Raw genomic sequence first — 21,118 nt, 5'->3', positions numbered from 1 at the left:
TGTCACTCAAAAATGGACATGTCAGCATGGTTTACACACGGTCCGTGAAAACACGCTGACATGTACATAGACCCATTCATTTGAATGGTTCTACCTGTGTCAGTGTCACCAGTACCTGAGGAAACTGTCACTACACGTAGCGGAGCCACTGACGTGTCAAACCGGCCTAAACGAGGATTTAAAGCGTTTATGTGGATTTTTTACCAGATTTTGCGCCTTAGGATATGTTCACACGCAGCTTTTTTGCAGCTTTTGCTTCTGCAGAAAAGAAGTATCGTATTAGTTCCAGCAAAGGCTGTATGATCTCAGAAATCGCATGCACTCCTTTTCCCTGACTAATTTTGAGAACTCCAGCAGGTCACTCCTTTCAGTGTTTTTGCAGCATTTTTTCACTTGTAGAAAGCAAGGAGTAAATGTAAAATACGGATTTTGCTCTGTTTTTGGTGAATAAAATGAACTTTATAAGGCTAGTTTCACACTAGCGTTTATGAGCGCAGCGACAGCCTGCGCACGGCCGCCGCTAAGCCCCGCCCCCTGTCGCGCCTCCGCCGGTAGCTCCGCCCACCGGCGCATGACGCTGCATGCGCCCCCTATCTTTATCACTGGGGGCGCAGGCCGTGCGCAGTATGCGTTTGGCGGCGCATGCGTCCTTTTGACAGTGCGCCGACCTGCGCCAAACGCAACCTGCTGCAGTTTGGTTGCGTCGGCGCACCGTCAAAAAGGCGCATGCGCCGCCAAACGCATACTGCGCACGGCCTGCGCCCCCAGTGATAAAGATAGGGGACGCAGGGCGCATGCAGCGTCATGCGCCGGTTGGCGGAGCTACCGGCAGAGGCGTGGCAGGGGGCGGGGCTTAGCGGCGGCCGTGCGCAGGCCGTCGCTGCGCTCATAAACGCTAGTGTGAAACTAGCCTTAAAGGTAATTCACATAAAAATTGTATCAGTAACACAACATAAAACCCTCAGTAAAAACATAACAAAACCTTTGGGGTTTTTTTGACTGCAGAAAAATCATGCTGCAAAAATGCTGCGTGTGAACATAGCCTTACAATGTATCACATTCCCCTCCCCGGTCTGTCTTCTCCATGAACATATTCAGGTACTACATTAACATTCACCTCAAATGCACCTAGTGAAGAGGTTGTTTGTCACTGTTCTTCACTGCAGGGGGCTTCATTGAGTACACATCCTAGTAGACTGACCAGAGACAGGACTATTGGGAGTGGGGTATGGGCAGAACCTTCTCCAACCATTACCTTTTCATGTTTTGGTTTATTGTGCACACCCCTACCCGCCCATAGGCCGGTCATCCAGAGGACTTTAAGAACAGACCACACACATCTTTGGAGGTCCAGCTGTTCTTATTTGTGGGACCAGTGAGTTTGATAGAACCATCTGGTTGGAGAGATCTTTTGAAGAAATCTACTGTTATTTTTGGGGATTAATCACAATCGTTGAGTTCCACTTGATCATCAGGCATCTGTACAAGGGATTCGTCTTCTATCACATAAGGTAATTAACTTTTTCATATTTTCCATGACTTTTAGAGGCATGATGGACTTAATAAGAATATGAGGTACAAGTGCTGAGTGGAGAGGGACAATCGCATTGCCTATGCCAAGAAGGTCCCTCAGCCAGGCACCAAATGCCTCATATAAAGTCACCTCTTCCCCATCATGGTATAGATAAATGATAGAAATGTTGGCAAATGTTTAGGGCATATGACCTAATGTAAAGGATGCAGACTTGATCATTTCTTCTGTTCATTGAGATCTCACCATTCTCAAGATATCCTCCTTCTTCACCTCCAAGACACCTCCCATCATATCATTGAGAGCTCGCTGTTTGGCGTTGTCTTCCTGAAATCGAAAATGTTATAGGATTAAATGAAATCAGCCGAGTGTTCATATACTGTACATGTCAAAAGACAGTAGGGTGGGGATAAACTTCTACCCACAACTGTAATAAGTGACTGATCATGTTGAAGTCAATTTTTTTTTTTTTTGCAGACTGTAAAGGCCCCATCTCACATAGCGAGATCGCTGAAGCGTCACCGATTTTGTGACACAGTGACCTCGCCAGCGATCTCGTTACGTGTGACACTTAGCAGTGACCAGGCCCCCGCTGCGATGTCGCTGATCATGTTCGAATGTCCTGGGCCATTTTTGATCGCTGGTGTCCCGCTGGCCAGCGCGCATCGCTGTGTTTGACACAGACGAGCGACCTCGTTAGCGACTCAGAAATCATGGACGCAGGCGGGAGTCGTCAGAATCGCTGCTGTGTGACAAGGTCCCAACGACCGCCGAGGTCGTTATACGGATCGCTGTATCGCTGCTGCGTCGTTGGGTAAATCTGAATGTGTGACAGCTCACTAGCGACCATTTAGCAATACAACAGTGATCCTGACCGGGTCGTATCATTGTCGGGATCGCTGGTGCATCGCTAAGTGTAACGGTACCCTAAGGGTCCATTTATACACGGGATGATAATCCGGAATGAGCGGTCCTAGGAACGCTCATTTCCCGCTAATCGTGCAGTCTGAAGAGGCTGACAATCACCTGGCGAATGAGCAAAACACACATCCATGGGGTGAGAATTAATAAGCTTAGCTTATGATCATAGCTCTCTGTATCGGTGTAAATAGGACATGTGCTGCCGAGAAAATGACGTCCTATGCGGTGTATTAACAATCGTGTGCAATTAAGAGTGGTCGGTCTGATTTTCATGGACTGATTGCATGAAGAAGGTGGAGAAACTTTTTTTTTTCCGCTCCACCTCCAGGAAAATCGGATCCTTCTGGTTAGCATAATCGGATCAATTTTCTCGGATAGAAAGAAAATGGTTGTGTGCCTGAGTGCAGTTCTAAACTGGCTACTAAATGCCTGCCGATCGGTTTACATAGAGCGGAGAGGTGGTTGCTTTACGGCCATGGTTGGCCTCTCTAAATGCATAACTAATAAGTCTATAGATTTCTCTGTCACGTGACTCCAGGTGCCGTAAAGTGCTCACATGCTGTTATTCTCCCTACATACAATATACACAAATCGCTAAAAAAAACTAAACATTTCACTTCTACACCCTGCAACCTAAATTATTAACTGAAAATTACACAAAGTGCATCGAGTGGGAATTACAGTCCACGTGCATAACTGCAACCGCCAGCAATACTGTTCTGCAAAATCAGCCAGAGAGTAGTTATGGCTTCTGCTAATTTGCCTAATAGTAAGCAACACTGTGGTTTTCCTAGGTGATTGGGAATGAGCTTAAAAAATTGTCTGGCAAAGTGGGATACAAATGCTGGGAGTTTGTAAAAATCTACAAACCATGGTGTACGGTAATTCCAGCCAATGTCTAATTTTTAGATCTCGATTGTAACAAACGTATGACTAATGTCACCTTGTGTGGTAAATCTATCACAACATACCTATTAATGAAGCACCTCCACCAAAGGTTTTATCCCCACAATATATTGCAGTCATATTATATAGCACTGCGTACTTACAATTGTTCATGTTGCCTTTCTACCCAGATAATTCTTCTCTTTTCTCTGCTCTATGTAGAAACAGGAAGTCTCTTGTCCCTGCATTAATCATTCCCCTCTTTACCCCTGACCCAGCTGCTTCCTCCTTCCCCCGCCAGGGACTTTTGCAGTGATGACTTGTGCATATAAAATTGATCTCCTGTTTCTACATAGATGTTCGAAAGACTCCGCAAGTCAGTATTTAATCACATGATGACCTTATGCAAAAGAGAAGCATGTACTGGGTAGAAAGGCAAAATGAGCAATTGTAAGTACACAGTGCTATATAATATGATTGCTATATACTAAGAGGATAAAAATTGATGGAAGGGCTTCATTTACTATCATTTTTCTCCATCAGGCTCGGAGTTGCGTTTTTACAACATTTTAGGCCAAACAGAAATGTGAGAGCACTTTTCCGTTCATTTCTATGAGCTGACACATATGTTGCAAATTTTTTATAAGAATGTCACACAACAGAAGGCAAGATGTTCTAGATTAAAATGGTCCACATAAAAGCAAGAAAACCTTAACAAACGTGGGGCTCAGTGGCTCCTTCTGAGTAAAGTTCTCCCCATTAATCACATTACCATCTCCATTACCTGCGCTGCCAAACGCTTCTCCTCCTCCTGCTTCGCTTGCTGCTCTGCCTTTATTTTTTGTTCAGGCGTTAAATATCTTTCAACTTTTATCTTCAGTCACATAAATAAGAACAGTAGTTAATGGAACAGCCAGCAATAGAATCCCACCATAAAATGCATGTCAGCATAACTTTCTGACTACAGAGATCACATTTTATAGATCCATTGTGCTGAAATGTTTATTTATCCAAGTTTCTTCTATGGTGAACATGGTGTGTCTTCATATAATTGTTGTCTTACTGGTGTGCAGTAGTATGCTGGGGTTGTGTATGACCACTAGTGGTCATAAGATGAATTGCTGAGTTTTGAAGTTGTGTGTAATAATGAGAAATGACACAGGGAAAAAGTAATGAACACATTAAGAAAGAGGGCTGTGAAAAGCCATGGAAAGTCATGACACCAGCTGAAATCTACCAATCATTAGAAAGCAAACCTGCACTTAGTGAAAAATAATAGCTTGTTCAAGTGATGGTGTATAAAAAAAAGTGTCTCATTACCAATGTGCCACATAATAAACATCTCATGATGGGTAAAACCAGTGAGTTGTCTCAAGACCTTCACAACCTTATTATTGCAAAACATACTAATGGCATTGGTTACAGAAGAATTTCTCAACTACTGAAGGTTCCAGTGAGCACTAGTGGGGCCATAATCCGGAAGTGTAAAGAACATAATTTCACCATAAACCGGCCACGGCCAACTGCTCTCCTTTGTATGAAGTGTCAAATATGTATAATAAAGAGAGATTAAATTTAACTTAATTTATGGACATCTATGGTTTGAGTTGCCTGTGTAGATTGGATGGGATGTTACTGACATCTGATGAGAATTTCATGTCAATAGCACCTTTATAAATATATTTATTCGATACTTATTTCATTATATGAAGTGATAGGTCACAATGTATAGTGACTTTATCATTCACATAACACAAAACATCTCATGACTGCAAATATTAAAACCAATCCAAGCGGACAGAGCATACTGTTACTTTAGGCCCAGGCTCCACTTCGTCTCTTATGAAATTGCGGGCATAAAGTTTAATAATCATCCTGCATTAAATCAACTCTGCACTTGGGAGTTTAGGTGAAAATTCAAGAGATATATACTAAGTAATGCTAATATTATAGTATTATGCGGTGTTACCAATAATAAATTTTGCAAAGCAATCAAAACTAGCATTGGACTAGAGATGAGTGACTAAATTAATAGGACCCTGGTCCAGAGGTAAAGTGGGTTCCTGTGGTCTTTGGTTGGGTAGCCATGTGAACTGTATCCTACCTTCATCATCAATGGCTCATCATACCATAACGAAGCCGTCGCTCCAGACTGGCTAACCAAGAGGCCATGGTGTAGTGTCTGGCAGCTGGACCGGGTCCAACAAATCGGTTCGCTCATCGTTACATTGGTCTAAACAATATTGGGCTGGATTAAACTGAAGAAGATAATGGCAGTGCGTTATCACACTCAATAAAACTATTACCTCGGAGTCGTCCACGGTGAGGGCTCTTTCTGGCTTCTCATTATCAGTAAATTTTGGTTCCATTAGTTTTTCTTGTATATTTAACTCAGACATTATCTCCAAGATTCTCTGATTTCGTTCCTTCACACGAGACACTTCTTGCTCCTTCTGTTTGTGGACTACTTCAAACTCTTTGTTAAAGCCTATTTTTACCTTATAGATGATGTCCTGCATAATAAAGGATGACCCTTGCGTCAAGTTGAGACGTTTATGTTTTACTGTCTGAGTATAGACATACGGTACATAAGGCTTTGTTCACATGTCCAGTAGTGATACGTTAGAACGGATCCAGCAGCAATACGTTGCCAAAAAAGTTGTGCAGACCCAAGTTTAGTCCGTATTTAAATAACTGATTTGTGCTGGATCTGTTTTTAACACTGATGTCTATGGACAACGGATCCATTAATTAGCCATCCGTTGTTCACCCATTTCTAAAGGATTCGATTTTTACTTACTGGAAGCAGAAACTGATCTGTTACTGGATCCAGTAAGCAAAAACTGATCCATTACAAATGAAAGAAAAACAGATGGCTGATTAAAGGATCCATTATCCATAGACTTCAATGTAAAAAACGGATCCAGCAGAGATCAGTTATTTGAAAACTGACTAAAAGTTGTGTCTGTACAACTTTTTTGCCAATGGATTGCTGCTGGATCCGTCCTAACGGATCACTACTGGACATGTGAACAAAGGTTTAGGCTGTCAAGTTCAGCTCGGGTCAGGAAACCTGTGGGCCAGTCTGTGCATCGTGGTGTGTGCAGAAATTTCTCTGGTAGGAAAAAAGTTCCATTCATAACAATTGGGGCATTTTAAAGTGTTTGGACCCTAAACGCAAGGTATTAGCTATTAACAGGATCGCTGATAACTTGCATAACCATAATGATATGGCCAAAATGATCACTTTCCGAACAATTGTGCACAGAATAAGTATAAGGGCTCATACTCACTTGCGAGGGTAAAAGGGATAATAAAGGGTTAATCTGCAGGTAAATAGTGGGACAATACTATGGGCTGAGTTGAGGTGTGGCTGCACAGTCACTCAGGTGGTGCAGGGGAGTGATTAGTAGGGTAGGAGTGTGGAAGTATCACACCCTGCCACTGGCCACACAGGGTTAGAACGCTACTTACCTGCAGGTTATCCTTTGGGATATTGATCTGCAGGTAAACAGCATTTTTGGCGATGTCCAGTTCCTGTTAAACACTCCCATTACATGCACTTACCTGAAGCAATAGAATCTGGTTAATTTTCTCCTCTCGGCTGTACATCTCCAGCTGGCTGTACAGGTTGGAAGTATCTCCACCATATTGGTCACTCAGACTCCCGATCAGAGATGTGGTATCGTGGCTTTGCTCAGTCTCTTCCTCCACTTCTTCCTCGTCTTCTGCTCCAATTTTTGCCTGAACCTCAACTATTTCCTTTCTGATCTAAAGTTAAAGGTTTATTTAACCATCAACAATAGAATTTGGCAAACTGTTTTGTGAGATCACATATACATGGCCATGGGTGGGATTCATGTAAATACAATGGTGGCTCTATACTGTATCTCTGTGGCTTGTGTGGCTGTGGCTTGTGGCAATGCCTCAAGGCATCACAGTGGCATCACACAGGCATACGCTGGCATCACACAGGCATACGCTGGCATCACACAGGCATACCCTGGCATCACAGTGGCATCACACAGGCATACACTGGCATCACACAGGCATACACTGGCATCACACAGGCATACACTGGCATCACACAGGTATACACTGGCATCACACAGGTATACGCTGGCATCACACAGGTATACGCTGGCATCACACAGGCATACGCTGGCATCACACAGTTATACACTGGCATCACACAGGTATAAACAATCATGTGAAACCTGAGGCAAAAAAACGGATTACTTACCGGTAATACTCTTTTGTAGAGTCCACGACAGCACCCACTGAGAGAGTGGATCCGCCCCTAGGAACAGGAAACCTACAGAGAGATAAATGGGGCGGTCCCCCTCGCTCCCTCAGTTTGGATTACAGAGAACAACGGAGGAACCGCCATACATGTTTTAGTCAATTTGTTTAGACAATTCATCCATCCTTATATATACTTCTATGCTTGCTATAGTTATCTACATATTAATTCCTAATTCTAATGTCCACCACCAGAGAGAACCACTTGTGAAATTTTATGGGCGGGAAGTGAGCGGGTGCTGTCGTGGACGCTACAAAAGAGTATTACCGGCTTACCGGTTTTTCCTCTTTGCCACGACACCACCCACTGAGAGATTTTCAGAGATAATCACCTGGGAGGGCACACCGTGTTTAGTACAGATCTACCAAAGGCCAAGTCCTCGGAAGAGGACAAATCTAGTCTATAGTGACTATCGAAGGTAGATGGAGAAGACCAGGTTGCAGCCGTACATATTTGTTCAATTGGGACGTTTGCCCTCTCGGCCCAGGAGGATGATATGGCTCGAGTAGAGTGCGCCTTAATGCCTTGTGGCGCTTCCTCTCCTTTTGATGAATACGCCATCGCGATCGCGTCTCTGATCCATCTGGATAGCGTGCCTCTAGTAACTCTGGCTCTCTTCTTGCTACCCTGGAAGGAGACAAAATGAGACCTACCCTGCCTCCAGGGACTGGTTCTATCTAGGTAGGCTAGCACGGCTCTCTTTACGTCCAATGTGTGATATCTAACCTCCTCCGGTGTTACCGGATTCTCATAGAAGGAGGGTAGGCAGATCTCTTGAGATCTATGAAATTTTGTAGCCCGTTTGGGGAGATAAGACTGGTCCGACCTCAACACTAGTCTGTCCTGAGCTACCGACAGGAATGGGGGATCTACCGATAGGGCCTGGAGATCACTAACTCTTCTCGCCGAGACTAAGGCTACTAGCAGAACAGTTTTTAATGAAAGGCATTTTATTGGTGCCGAATGAATGGGCTCAAACGGAGCTTGAGTAAAGGCATCCAAGACGAGGCTAAGGTTCCATGTTGGCAACTGAGGTATGTGAACTGGATCTGATCGCTGACAAGCTGCAATGAACCGGGCCACCCACTTGTTATTTGCCAAATTGTAGTTAAATAAGTCTCCTAGGGCCGACACATGGACCTTTAGAGTACTAACTGAGAGCCTCAATTCCCGGCCCTTCTGAAGGAATACTAGAATGGCAGTAATGGGTATTTCACCAGAAAGTTTTGCTGGGTGGAAGGCCAAGAATTTTCTCCACACCTTAGCGTAAATCCTCGCTGTGGATTCCTTCCTACTTTGTAGAAGGGTGTTAATCAAGTTTTTTGAGAAGCCTCCGCTTCAATAGCTCCCTTTCAAATTCCAAGCTGCTAGGCGCAGGGCTTTGACCCGTGGATGGTAACAGGGTCCCTGCGAGAGAAGGTCTTGATGTAGCGGCAGAATCCATGGGTCGGTTATTGACATGGCTCTCAGCCATGAGAACCACGGCCTCTTGGGCCAAAACAGGACTATCAAGATGACCCTTGCTCTCTCCTGTCTTATCTTCCTGACCACTGTTGGTAACAGAACCATTGGAGGGAAGGCATAGGCTAAGCCGGAATGTCCAGGATGCTTGGAGGGCATCTAGCACGTCTGGATTGTCCGTTCTGTAGAGAGAAGCGAACCTTTCTACGCGCCTGTTGGCTCTGGTCGCAAACAGGTCTATTTCCGGTCTGCCCCATCTCGCCGCTATCATCTCGAAGATGTGCCGGCTGAGGACCCACTCGCCCTGATATAAGGTTTGGTGGCTGAGGAAGTCTGCCCGAGAATTGTCCACTCCTCCGATGTGGAGTGCAGATAAGGAGTGGAGATGCACCTCGGCCATCTCTAAGATCTTTTCCACGACAGACATCAACGGTCCTGATCGCGTGCCTCCTTGCCGGTTTATGTATGCCACTGTGGTGGTATTGTCTGATTGGATTTTCACGTGGGTTCCTCTTAGCTGCGGGAGAAATTCAGATATAGCATAATAAATTGCTGTTAGTTCCTTTATATTAGAGGAGCCTTCTACTTCATGCTCCAACCATGGACCCTGCACCATCTCCTCCTCTAGGTGGGCCCCCCACCCTGACACCCTGAGGGGCTAGCGTCCGTGGTGACTACTCTAGAGGGAATAACCCACCATTGAACTCCATTTGACAGATTGCTAAGGTCCAACCACCAACTCAAGGAATTAATCACTTCGGGCGATAAGCCCCCGGTACACATAGCGATATCGCTAGCAATATCGCTGTAAAGTCACCGATTTTGTGACGTAGCAGCGATATTGCTAGCGATATCGCTATGTCTGATACTTACCTCCGACCGGCTCCCCCGCTGATTATCGCTGGTCGCGCGAGGAGGTCCTGGATCATTTCTCATCGGGCGCTTCCTGCTGGGTTTCCTGTGGTGCCGACGTGTGGACGCGGGCGGGAGGACGTCAGGATCGCCGCGTCTGACAGGTAAGTAGCGACCCCCGACCCCAGCGATGTCGCTGGTGAGATCTGCCTGTGTGGCAGCTCACTAGCGACCACTTAGCGATGCACCAGTGATCCATATCGTTGTCGGGATCGCTGGTGCATTCTCCCTTCCAACCGTCCCTGCAGTCTGTCTCCTGTAAAATAGCCTACTGCAATTTTCTGGAGTGGAATTGGGCCCATTGCACTGCCGGAATGCATGATATTAGGGACCCCAACAAAGACATACTCTGTCTTAATGATAGTGTGGGTTTCTCAGTAACCCTCCGTATTTTGTTAACTATGGCCTGCGCCTTAGTTTCTGGTAGAAAGCATTTCTGACTTACGGAGTCTACGTGAAGGCCCAGGAACGTCTGACAGGTTACCGGTTGCAGCCTGGACTTTCCCCAATTGATCAGCAGCCTAGTGTCTGTAGGGATGAGACAATATCAACTATTCTTTTTTCACATTGGGAAACAGAATTTCCTACTATGAGCAAGTCGTCCAAGTAGGGGACCACTAGGGTGTCATTCAGCCTCATATACGACATCAACTTGATAAATATGCGAGGAGCCATAGATAGTCCGAACGGCATCGCCGTAAATTGGAAATATTGAATCCGACCTCTGAACAAGACTGCTACTCGCAGGAATTTTTGGTGTATGGGAAGATGGTAATAGGCATCTTTTAGGTCCAAAACTGCCATATAATAATAATAATCTTTATTTTTATATAGCGCTAACATATTCCGCAGCGCTTTACAGTTTGCACACATTTTCATCACTGTCCCCGATGGGGCTATAGCACCTGGGGAACAAGAGTTTTATTGCTGAACGTATTGACTATCCCATGCAATAGTGCTTACCCATATGTGCCGGCACCTTGAGAAAGAGGCGAAACGTGCGTCGGTGGCGGCGCTGCTTGTTGTCCTGGTGGAGTTTAATATGGGTAAGCACTATTGCATGGGATAGTGGGATTTTTTTCAGGATGCGCACCTGTTAGGATCTTTCCATACCTCTTTATCCCTTAAGTATGGCCCATATCCATCATAAGCACTAAGCACTTTATATTGTAATCTGTAGGACTAATAAGCAGCGGACATTATCTGATCCTTCATTTTTGTCATATACACTGTGTTCCAAATTATTATGCAAATGATATTTCTCTCTAATTTTCCTAAATAGTCTGTACAAATGACAGTCAGTCTAATAAAAGTCATCACCGGTTAGAGTATACATCAAATTTTATTGAAGAAACCTCCCAATAATAACAGTATAATCTCCAAAATGAATAAAAACTCAAATTGCACTGTTCCAAATTATTAGGCACAGTAGAATTTCTAAACATTTTATATGTTTTAAAGAACTGAAAATGCTCATTTGTGGAATTTGCAGCATTAGGAGGTCACATTCACTGAACAAAAAGGATATTTTGGAGTTAAATAGCTTAACAGGCCAAGTTACATGTCAACATAGGAACCCTTCTTTGATATCACCTTCACAATTCTTGCATCCATTGAAATTGTGAGTTTTTGGAGAGTTTCTGCTTGTATTTCTTTGCATGAAGTCAGAATAGCCTTCCAGAGCTGCTGTTTTGATGTGAACTGCCTCCCTCATAGATCTTTTGCTTGATGATACTCCAAAGGTTCTCTATAGGGTTGAGGTCAGGGGAAGATGGTGGCCACACCATGAGTTTATCTCCTTTTATGCCCATAGCAGTCAATGACTCAGAGGTATTCTTTGCTGCATGAGATGGTGCATTGTCATGCATGAAGATGATTTTTCTCCTGAAGGCACGTTTCTGCTTTTTATACCATGGAAGACAGCTGTCAGTCAGAAACTATATACTTTGCAGAGGTCATTTTCACACCTTCAGGAACCTTAAAGGGCCCTACCAGCTGTTTCCCCATGATTCCGGCCCAAAACATGACTCCTCCACCTCCTTGCTGACGTTGCAGCCTTGTTGGGACATAGTGGCCATCCCCCAACCATCCACTACTCCATCCATCTGGACCATCCAGGGTTGCTCGACACTCATCAGTAAACAAGACTGTTTGAAAATAAGTCTTCATGTATGTCTGGGCCCACTGCAATCATTTCTGCTTGTGAACACTGTTTAGGGGTGGCCGAATAGTAGATTTATGCACCACAGCAAGCCTTTGAAGGATCCTACACCTTGAGGTTCGAGGGACTCCAGAGGCACCAGCAGCTTTAAATATCTGTTTGCTGGTTTGTAATGGCTTTTTAGCAGCCACTCTCCAATGAACTTGCCTGGCAGAAACCTTCCTCATTCTGCCTTTATCAGCACAAACATGTCTGTACTCAGAATCAACCACAAATCTCTTAACAGTACGATGATCACGTTTAAATTTTTGGGAAATATCTAATGTTTTCATCTCTTGACCAAGGCATTGCACTATTTGATGCTTTTCAGCAGCAGAGAGGTCCTTTTTATTTCCTAAATTCCTTGAAACCTGTGCCCTGCTTAATAATGTGGAACATCATTCTTAAGTAGTTTAATTGAGCTCACCTGGTAAACTAATTATCACAGGCATTTGAGATTGATTTCAGTGATCCAAAGAGCCCTGATACACAATACCATCTATGAGTTTATTTGAAAAACAAAAAATAACATCTTTATGACACTTAAATCCAATTTGCATAATAATTTGGAACACAGTGTATGTATGTAATTTGTCAGTACTACATGTTTAATAAATCTTGTTATTTTTTTATGATATTGGACTCATACTCCATTTCTCCCTGTGTAATATGCCTATATATCTAATATATAAAGCTCAAAGTGTGTGTGTGTATGTATGTATGTGTGTATGTCCGGGATTGGCATCCGCACCGTCGCAGCTACAGCCACAAAATTTTGCACAGTCACACGTCTGGACCCCGAGAGCATCATAGGCTATGTTGTGAGGCGAAATTTTAACCCCGTGCATTCCAATTCACCAAACAATTTTGCCCCTATCTACATAATGGGGAAAAAGTGAAAGGAAAAGTGTTGGAGGCAAATTGACAGCTGCCAGATGTGAACAAGGGGGACTTAAAGAATGAGAGTGATGGCGCCAAAGAGTATGTACCGTACAGTTGCTAAGGTGGGGCCCTGACATGGGATACTCTCCACACACGGGGATATGAACACACACAAAATGCGCCACACACTACCACGTGCTTCAACACATATACCACCCTCAGCACACATTTCACTACACATACACCAACCTCGCCACATAAAAGTCGAAACACAAAAGTCGCCACTGAAAACTCGCCAGGCATACGCTGGAATCACACCGGTATACACTGGCATCACACAGGTATACACAGGCATACACTGGCATCACACAGGCATACACTGGCATCACACAGGTATACACTGGCATCACACAGGTATACACTGGCATCACACAGGTATACACTGGCATCACACAGGTATACGCTGGCATCACGCAGGCATACGCTGGCATCACACAGGTATACGCTGGTATCACACAGGCATACACTGGCATCTCACTGGCATCACACAGGCATACAATGGTATCACAGAGGCATACACTGGCATCACACAGGCATACACTAGTCAGCGGTCTGTATTATGGACTCGTAGAGGAGCGCTCTGGCTCTGCGTACAGAACACACGTGTGCGTGAAGCTTTAGTACAGGGTTAGAAGGTAACCTGACATTATAGTGGACTGTATGGGATAATGCACGGGAGTAAAGGATTCAATAACCTCATCTGCTCCCTACTCCAGCGCTGCCGCTCCGACGGTGTCTACCTGACTGCAAGGGACGATGTCACCGGCCCCATGATCACTGCAGGATCAGGAGACTGGTGGTCGGGTCATCATTGCTTGTGCCCCAGCAGAGACCACCGGAGTTGCAGTAGGGAGCAGATTCCCATGGGTAACATTGCTACTATTTCTGATATTACCTGCCAATGTTTCATAATCTACAGATTTTTACAATGATCTTTGGATTGCTAAACTACAAATATTATTTTATACTTTACTTTGAGGTCAAGTGATTCTGTCTTCTTGACATTTAACACTCTGGCAATATCTTCCAATTCCTTCGCTGTCCGCTCTTTTAAAGGATAGTTCGTCACTTCATGCTCTGTGTGAAAAGACTTTAAACAATAGCACATAAATTAGCAATGTGAACCGAACCTAAGTACCACTGCAAGTCTGCAGCCACAAGAAGGACCCAAATAGGCAACTTCCGCACTAACACTAACCGCAGTGCTGCAGGTGCACACTGACTATGACGGAGTCAGCGTTGAGCGCAGTGCGGGAGCAGGACCCTTTGTCATCATTGGCTACCGCTGCTACACACAGACGTGTATCAAGGGGCTTCAGAGAGAAGAGGAGAGCTCAGTCTGGTGCAACTTCACTGCATGCACTGAACACAGGAGGATAACAATACTGATCTCTCTTCCTCTATGAGGACACACGGCACGCCTCCGTGTGTAGTAAGAGGTGACAGGAGGCAATAATCAAAGGGACACATGCAGCGCCATGGTCAGTGTTTGGGCAGCACCTGCTCTAGCTAAGTGACCACTGTCAATCAGTCAGGGAACTGCTCAGTATGCGAAGTGAGGGGGGGGCGTCACGGTGCACCAACCTCTTAGCTCATAACTGATTAAGATTTGGGGGGTGACAGATACCCTATAAGATCCCCATACACATTAGACTAACTTTGGCCAAGCCTGCATATATTGGGAGACCACATTATGTGTATGGGGGCCACCGTGACATGATGTTGGGGAGATAAGGATTCAGAATGTCTGAATTTGGATTGCCGATGTTGGCGAGACAAGCTGCTGCCAAAGGAGTCTAGCCGCGGCTCTCATAGAGAACACACAAACAGCAGCTCCGCGAGTGCTTCTGTATATGGAGGAGGCAGCTATATATTGGGTATGGCGAGCTTTAGGGCAGGGTTTCCCAAACTCCAGTCCTCATAACCCCCAACACTCCATGTTTCAGGATTTCCTTAGTATTGCACAAGTGGTAGAATTAATATTAAGGTATTAGAAATTGTCACAGGGTCTGTCACCTGTACAAAACTAAGGAAATCCTGGAAACCAGCTGTGTCGGGAGGCTGTGAGGCCAGGCCTTGGGAAACACTGGTGTACTGTAGTGTAAGGCCAAACAGAGCAACCATAATTAAACCATAGTGTAACAGGACTATGACTTTGCCCAAATTATCCGCAAATGCGTGTTTAACGTTCACACCTGCCTTTTCATTTCTTTTTCTCTTCCATTACTCTGTTCCCTAGACAGAAGTCATTAAGAAAACAGACCCATTATAAAACCAATCCAAACTGAAGCAGAAAGGACACATTGACTATAATGGAGTCTGTCTGGTTTCCATTTTGTATTTTCTTTTAACCTAACAAAATGTTCTGCATGCTGCACTTTCTGTCCTAAAAAACTGTAAGCAGACAGACCCTATTATAGTCAACAGGGGTCTTTCTGTTTCAGTTTTGATCTGGACATGACAAAAAAAACAAATGTGAAGAGACCCTATAAGTGTCACTGACCCTGCATTCTAGCAACGGCTCCTGCAGGAGTGGGGAAATGACAATTCTCACAACCAGTGGGGTATCATGGAAATGGGGCCGCTGGTAGAGATTCTAATCCTGTTATTTTATCAAGTGAAAATGTATAATTATTCAATGCCTTAAAGTCCAATAAGGCAATTTCAATACAACTTTGGCTTTTGCAATATGCTGCTATATAATCAACCATATTTATTGTCACTTTATGCTAATGTATTATCCGATACATAACGACAATGAGATGTACTCACCACGACAGAACGTCCTTTAATGGACATAGAATCCCAGCATTCCTTCTTAATGATTTCACGCAAATATTGTTTGGACAAATTTTCCTGCTCGATTTCTCTTTGAACCTTTAAAAACAAAAACTGTGTTACTTGATGATTGGATATCGGTAGCCAAGGGCATGACAAGTAACTATGGGTCCCTATCGGCAAACTATGGGGACCAAATTCTCCATAACCACCATCTGCAGGAAATTATAAGACAATAATTAGTTTGGTCTTTGCTCTTCCCCCACGTCATCTCCTATTTCCTTGGCTGCTCGATAATTTACATTTCATATTCAAGTATCTCTTCCCCTCCAGCACCCTCAATTCTGAGGCTTTGGAGGGAAACTTGTGGATGAGCACCTTTGCTGAAGCTATCTATCCTGTCTCCCTCCCACCAAGAAGCTAAGGGTGCAACTACAAAGCATAGAAGCCACTGATAACTGCCCAGCCTGGTGATGAGTAAGGAACCAGCTCTGCTGCTGAGGATGACTAAACCCCAGGGGGCAACCTAAAATACAGTAGAGCCCTTCATACACACTGTCAGCTTAACGATGGTTCAGCTAATCATTTGGCCAGCAGCTATCTCCTTTGACTCTTCTATACAGAGGAGCGCTCACTTGGCCAAGCTTCCTTTCTTCTCTAGAAGATATCCACTGCCAGATTCATGGTACTAGCTTAGCTCGCCAAAAACAAAAGGACTAGTAATCCAAAATCTGATCCTTATCTTCCCTAACATCATCGGTCATAGGAAAATAAGGAGGCCTCCATACACACTGTACCAAACACACGGTACACACGGTACCAAACCACTTTTTTAGTTTTTCCATACACACTGGTTCACCCGTTGTCAGTCTAGTAGGTATGGGGGCCTTAAGTTGAATATCGCCACACTGTTTGATAGGGTGTCAATTGATAGACTGTACATACTGGTGGTTTCTGACGTCTCAAATCTAAACAGATTTGAGAAGTAACCACTCAAGATAGAAACCTGCCAAACTACACGCTGCACGAGACGCTTACTCGTTCCACCTCCTGATCACTTTCAACCCGAAGTCTTTCCTGCTCCTCCGTGTCCAAGTTAAATTCTTGCTGGTCCAACTTTTCAATGTCTGGTAAAGACTCATTCTCTCGCATCATAGCTTGTATCTGAAAACATACCGTATGAGAAGATAAATAGTCAATGGAAGACATGTTCAACATGCACCTTAGCTCGTATCACCAATATTATGCTATGAGACTGACAGCCAAAATGTACGTCTACAGTCACCTCATAGTTTTCTTATAGATGCTCATTGTCAATGGCTTTTCCTATATCCAATAGTCAGCCATCATAACTAGGAATACATGCGTGAAATAAGGGAGTCTGTAACCCTACCTCTACTACTGATGTGCCCACAAAATGAAAGAAAATTCCGGATACATGGTTTATTCCTCCAGTATAGTCAGGCGAGCACTTCCCGCCTCTCTCCGCCTAAATCTGCCATCACTCACACACTTCTATGTATTCATGCTTACAGAGCAGCCTGTCAATCACCGCTCTGAAGGGCGGAGGATGAGGAGGAGCACCTTGTTATGAATACACTGCACTGATCCAATATATCCAAGCATCTAAAAGCCACTACATAGTTTTGCTATTTTTTGGTATGGAGAGTATGGACCAGTAGCAGTTATGTTTCCCTTCTATAGGGCGACATATTAAGCTGACAGAATCCCTTCCTATACAGTACGTGACCCCAGTCCAGTCCTACTGAGCCAATAGTCTACTTTCATGGAGTTATCAGTCCAGTCAGCGCCTAAATTCTCGGGTTTACCCATTGATGAAGTTTCCAAAATGGTGTCATTTCATTGGGGTTGCAATAATTTCACAACTCAGAAGTAGTGATGAGTGAACGTGCTTGGATAAGGTGTTATCTGGGCATGCTCGGGAGCTAATAGAGTATCTTCGGCGTGCTCTAATAATATGTTCGTGTCCTCAGAGCGGAATGTCTTGCTCCTGTATGACAGCCGCAACACATGCAAGTGCTTCCTGTTTGTTAGACAATCCCTGCATGTGTTGCAGCTGTCGGAACAGCGAGACATGCAGCTGCGGGGCCTCGAACATATTATTCGAGCACGCCAAAGTCACTCGGTTAGCACCCGAACATGCACAGATCACACCTTATCCGGGCACGCTCGCTCATCACTACTCAGAAGCTCTTTAGACTAACCCATTGTAAGCACAAACTTAAGCTTTTATACCTTATGTATTAATTTCCACCAAAACGTACGAACAATCTGTGAAACCTAAAGGAATATAATATCCTTACTTTCTGTCTCAGTTCTTTTATGCCATTCTTGAGACTTTTCTTCTGGTCTGCATATTTCTTCACTTCCTCTTTAATAGCCTTTAATTGGCATGACAGAAAAGATGATTCATTAATAACTGGTTTCTGAATGATCTTCCAACTTTTCTAACACATTACCCAAATGATCGTATAGTGGTCCCCTAAGTTATAATGGTCATAAGTTGCTATATTTTCAACGTAAAATGGCAAAAGCCCAAGGACGCTGCATCTGACTGGCTGGAAAATCTGGCAAAGCAGCGGTGAATCGACGCATCACTTTGGGGGGCACGTAAGAACAGTTACATACGACTTTACAGATTTTCCAACTACTGAACCCAACAAAAGCCAAAGAAATTTCACAGATCAGATGCCTTCACAGACATCTGTTTTCATCTGTGTCACGATGGTTCAAAAACAAAAAGCCATCAGAAAATTGCTAAAAAAAATATAAAATCTATAGAAGATATCTAATTTTACACTTACGTCAGTGAATTTGTGATCAAGCCAAGTGGGATCCTGAGATTGCAGTAATGGGGGGCTCGTGTAACTGCTATCCGGCTCAGTCACTTCAACATTTAGATGGCTTTCCTAAATAAAGATTACAGTATTAAATCCAATGACAACATGTCACACACAGTGTGGGAAGACTAAGCACAACACGAGAGGAAGAGGGGAAGGAAGCCTAAAAGCTAGGGAACCCTGCCTCCCCTACCGTGCCTATATTGGTTCCACACTAATCACCGAGCAGGAACCTAAACCCTGTATATCCCTAGAGCTAGGCCCTGAATAGGCAAGGGGGGGGATGAGCACCGGTCGTGATCACCGGCGACGCCCTGAAGCAGACTAGGAGTCTATAAACCCCCAGGTCCAGGTATGTCAATTAGAGCCTGAGGGAGGTTGCCACTGGGTCCAAAAGTCAGAAGTATTAAGAAGGCATCTGCAATGCCAAATGCAGAGACCTTCTGCAGCCAGATGGAGAGCGACAGTCTGTAGCATCTGACACACCTGTTACACTGGCACATGACGGAATGGATCAATACTATACTATCATTAATATAATATTATATATTGCAAAGGATGGATTCAGTTCACAGGAGGCAGACACACTGCTTTTTTTACTCAAAATTGTGGCAAAAGCTTTTTTTTTTTTTTTAGTTTCTGAAGAACCAGACAAAAAATGAATTGTGGTTACAACATGTGAACCCAGCTTGAAGATGAGAATCATTCCATAATTAACAATCTGTGCCAGAAAGTGACCTTACATTTTTTTTCCAACAGTGTAACACGTACCAATGGAATCACAATCATAGTAAACCTGAGATGATAATGATTTAGGGGTAGAGGCCCTTATTCTAGTTATGTGTAACTTACTGGGTGGCTTGCTGCAGGTTTGATAAAATGCCTGCTGCAGATCTAGCAGTTCTCTGAATGTTGAGCTCTGTATAACCCAGCTCACATCCATTGATTGGCAGATTTATGTGCACTGTGTATAGGCAGAAAGCTGCCAGTGATGGAGGTAATACAGCCCTCATAAATATGAAGGACTATATGTTAGGGAATTTAATTGGTGTGTAATGTGTTTTATTATTGTTATTACTGCTTGTTATTATTTTCTGCTTGTATTTTATTGCTTTTTTTTCGTACTCTCAGACAATCCCTTTAAAGATCGTTATTACTCACTATCGTCAAAGCACATTGGGATTAAAACAGAACTTTACTCCATAACTGATAAATTATATTAGGGAATGCCTGAAAAAGTCAGTACACAGCTTGGTCTAGTGACATGCTGTCAGAGAAATGCTTTCTACAGTATACTTTATATGCTGGTCCATTACAGGATACTGGAGACTGACTCCCAATAATGTTCCTAACAGTAGCAGGCAGAATTGTGAATGCGTAAAAAAACAAAAGAAACTATTTAGGACAATAAAGTAAAAATGACATAATAGATAGAATCAAGATCAGTTTATTTTGGGAGACACTGTATGACAGACAAACATTAAAAAAACATTCAAGGCACAATAAAACACATAGATGATAAAAAGAAGAGGCAGGAAAACATCTGCAGCCTATTTTATATATATAAAATTAAAAAGTGCTGGTGTACATAAAGTGACAAATGCAAAGGTGAAGAAAGCAATATACCAGGATATGTATCTGGGTGTCGCCACTCCTGAGGAAGCACGTGTGAAACGCGCACTGGAGTGAGAGGCAGCGTGGACACATATTTGGGTCAGTAGTTCTTTCCTATGTACATTCAGCTACTACATACTACTTACATTTAACACCCAGGTACATATCCTTGTATATTTTATTTTATTGAGTCTTGTATGTTTTTTAAAATCTTTGTCATATGCTGTCTCACAAAATAAAATGATCTTGATTCTATCCATTATGTCATTTTTCCTTTATTGTCCTAAATAGTTTAAGCCTAAATAGTTTAATTTGGTTTATCTACAGTTGTGCGTCTATTTGGGCTGCCCCTAATTGTACTCATTATTTATTGTACTTTTGGGTTATATTCTTCATATCGTAGGTTTAAAAAGAATTGTGAATGCAGCTCTGGATTATGATAAGTGCTATACCTCTGGATCAGAACGAGTAAAGATAGATCATGTATTCACAAACTTTGTAAAATTACTATAAATGCTGATTCTGTAAGTTAAATAAATAATGCTCACACGTGAACGTACATCACAAGTTCTCACTGTGAATTCCACATCTAAGGGGGTTTTGGCACAACCCAATGCTCTTGGAATAAGTACGTCTTGCTCTCTAGCTGGCATGCGGCTGCTTTCTGCCGGCTGAACAGCTAGTTAAAAAGGCTGAAAACTCACAAGTTT

The 21,118-nt window shown here is 43.5% G+C and overlaps 1 protein-coding gene across 5 annotated transcripts in view; it reads right to left on the bottom strand.

Moving 5' to 3' along the window:
* The window catches only part of CFAP43 (cilia and flagella associated protein 43), a 93,683-nt gene that overhangs the window by 43,564 nt on the left and 29,001 nt on the right, over positions 1 to 21,118 (bottom strand). For all 5 annotated transcript variants that reach the window (XM_073566104.1, XM_073566119.1, XM_073566126.1 and 2 more), the window contains 9 exons: positions 18,759 to 18,863; positions 18,258 to 18,335; positions 16,972 to 17,097; positions 15,928 to 16,032; positions 14,129 to 14,245; positions 6,905 to 7,108; positions 5,644 to 5,850; positions 4,122 to 4,211; positions 1,778 to 1,858 (listed from right to left, as the gene is read on the bottom strand). In XM_073566104.1, the coding sequence (XP_073422205.1) occupies positions 1,778 to 1,858; positions 4,122 to 4,211; positions 5,644 to 5,850; positions 6,905 to 7,108; positions 14,129 to 14,245; positions 15,928 to 16,032; positions 16,972 to 17,097; positions 18,258 to 18,335; positions 18,759 to 18,863 (1,113 nt within the window). The remainder of the gene's footprint in view (positions 1 to 1,777; positions 1,859 to 4,121; positions 4,212 to 5,643; positions 5,851 to 6,904; positions 7,109 to 14,128; positions 14,246 to 15,927; positions 16,033 to 16,971; positions 17,098 to 18,257; positions 18,336 to 18,758; positions 18,864 to 21,118) is intronic.

This window comes from Dendrobates tinctorius, unplaced genomic scaffold (genome assembly GCF_039654945.1).
Source record: "Dendrobates tinctorius isolate UK_male_01 unplaced genomic scaffold, ASM3965494v1 ptg000001l, whole genome shotgun sequence".
NCBI classification, from domain to species: domain Eukaryota; kingdom Metazoa; phylum Chordata; class Amphibia; order Anura; family Dendrobatidae; genus Dendrobates; species Dendrobates tinctorius.
The sequence above is the reverse complement of the archived record's forward strand: the minus strand, read 5'-3'. Positions and strand labels throughout refer to the sequence as shown.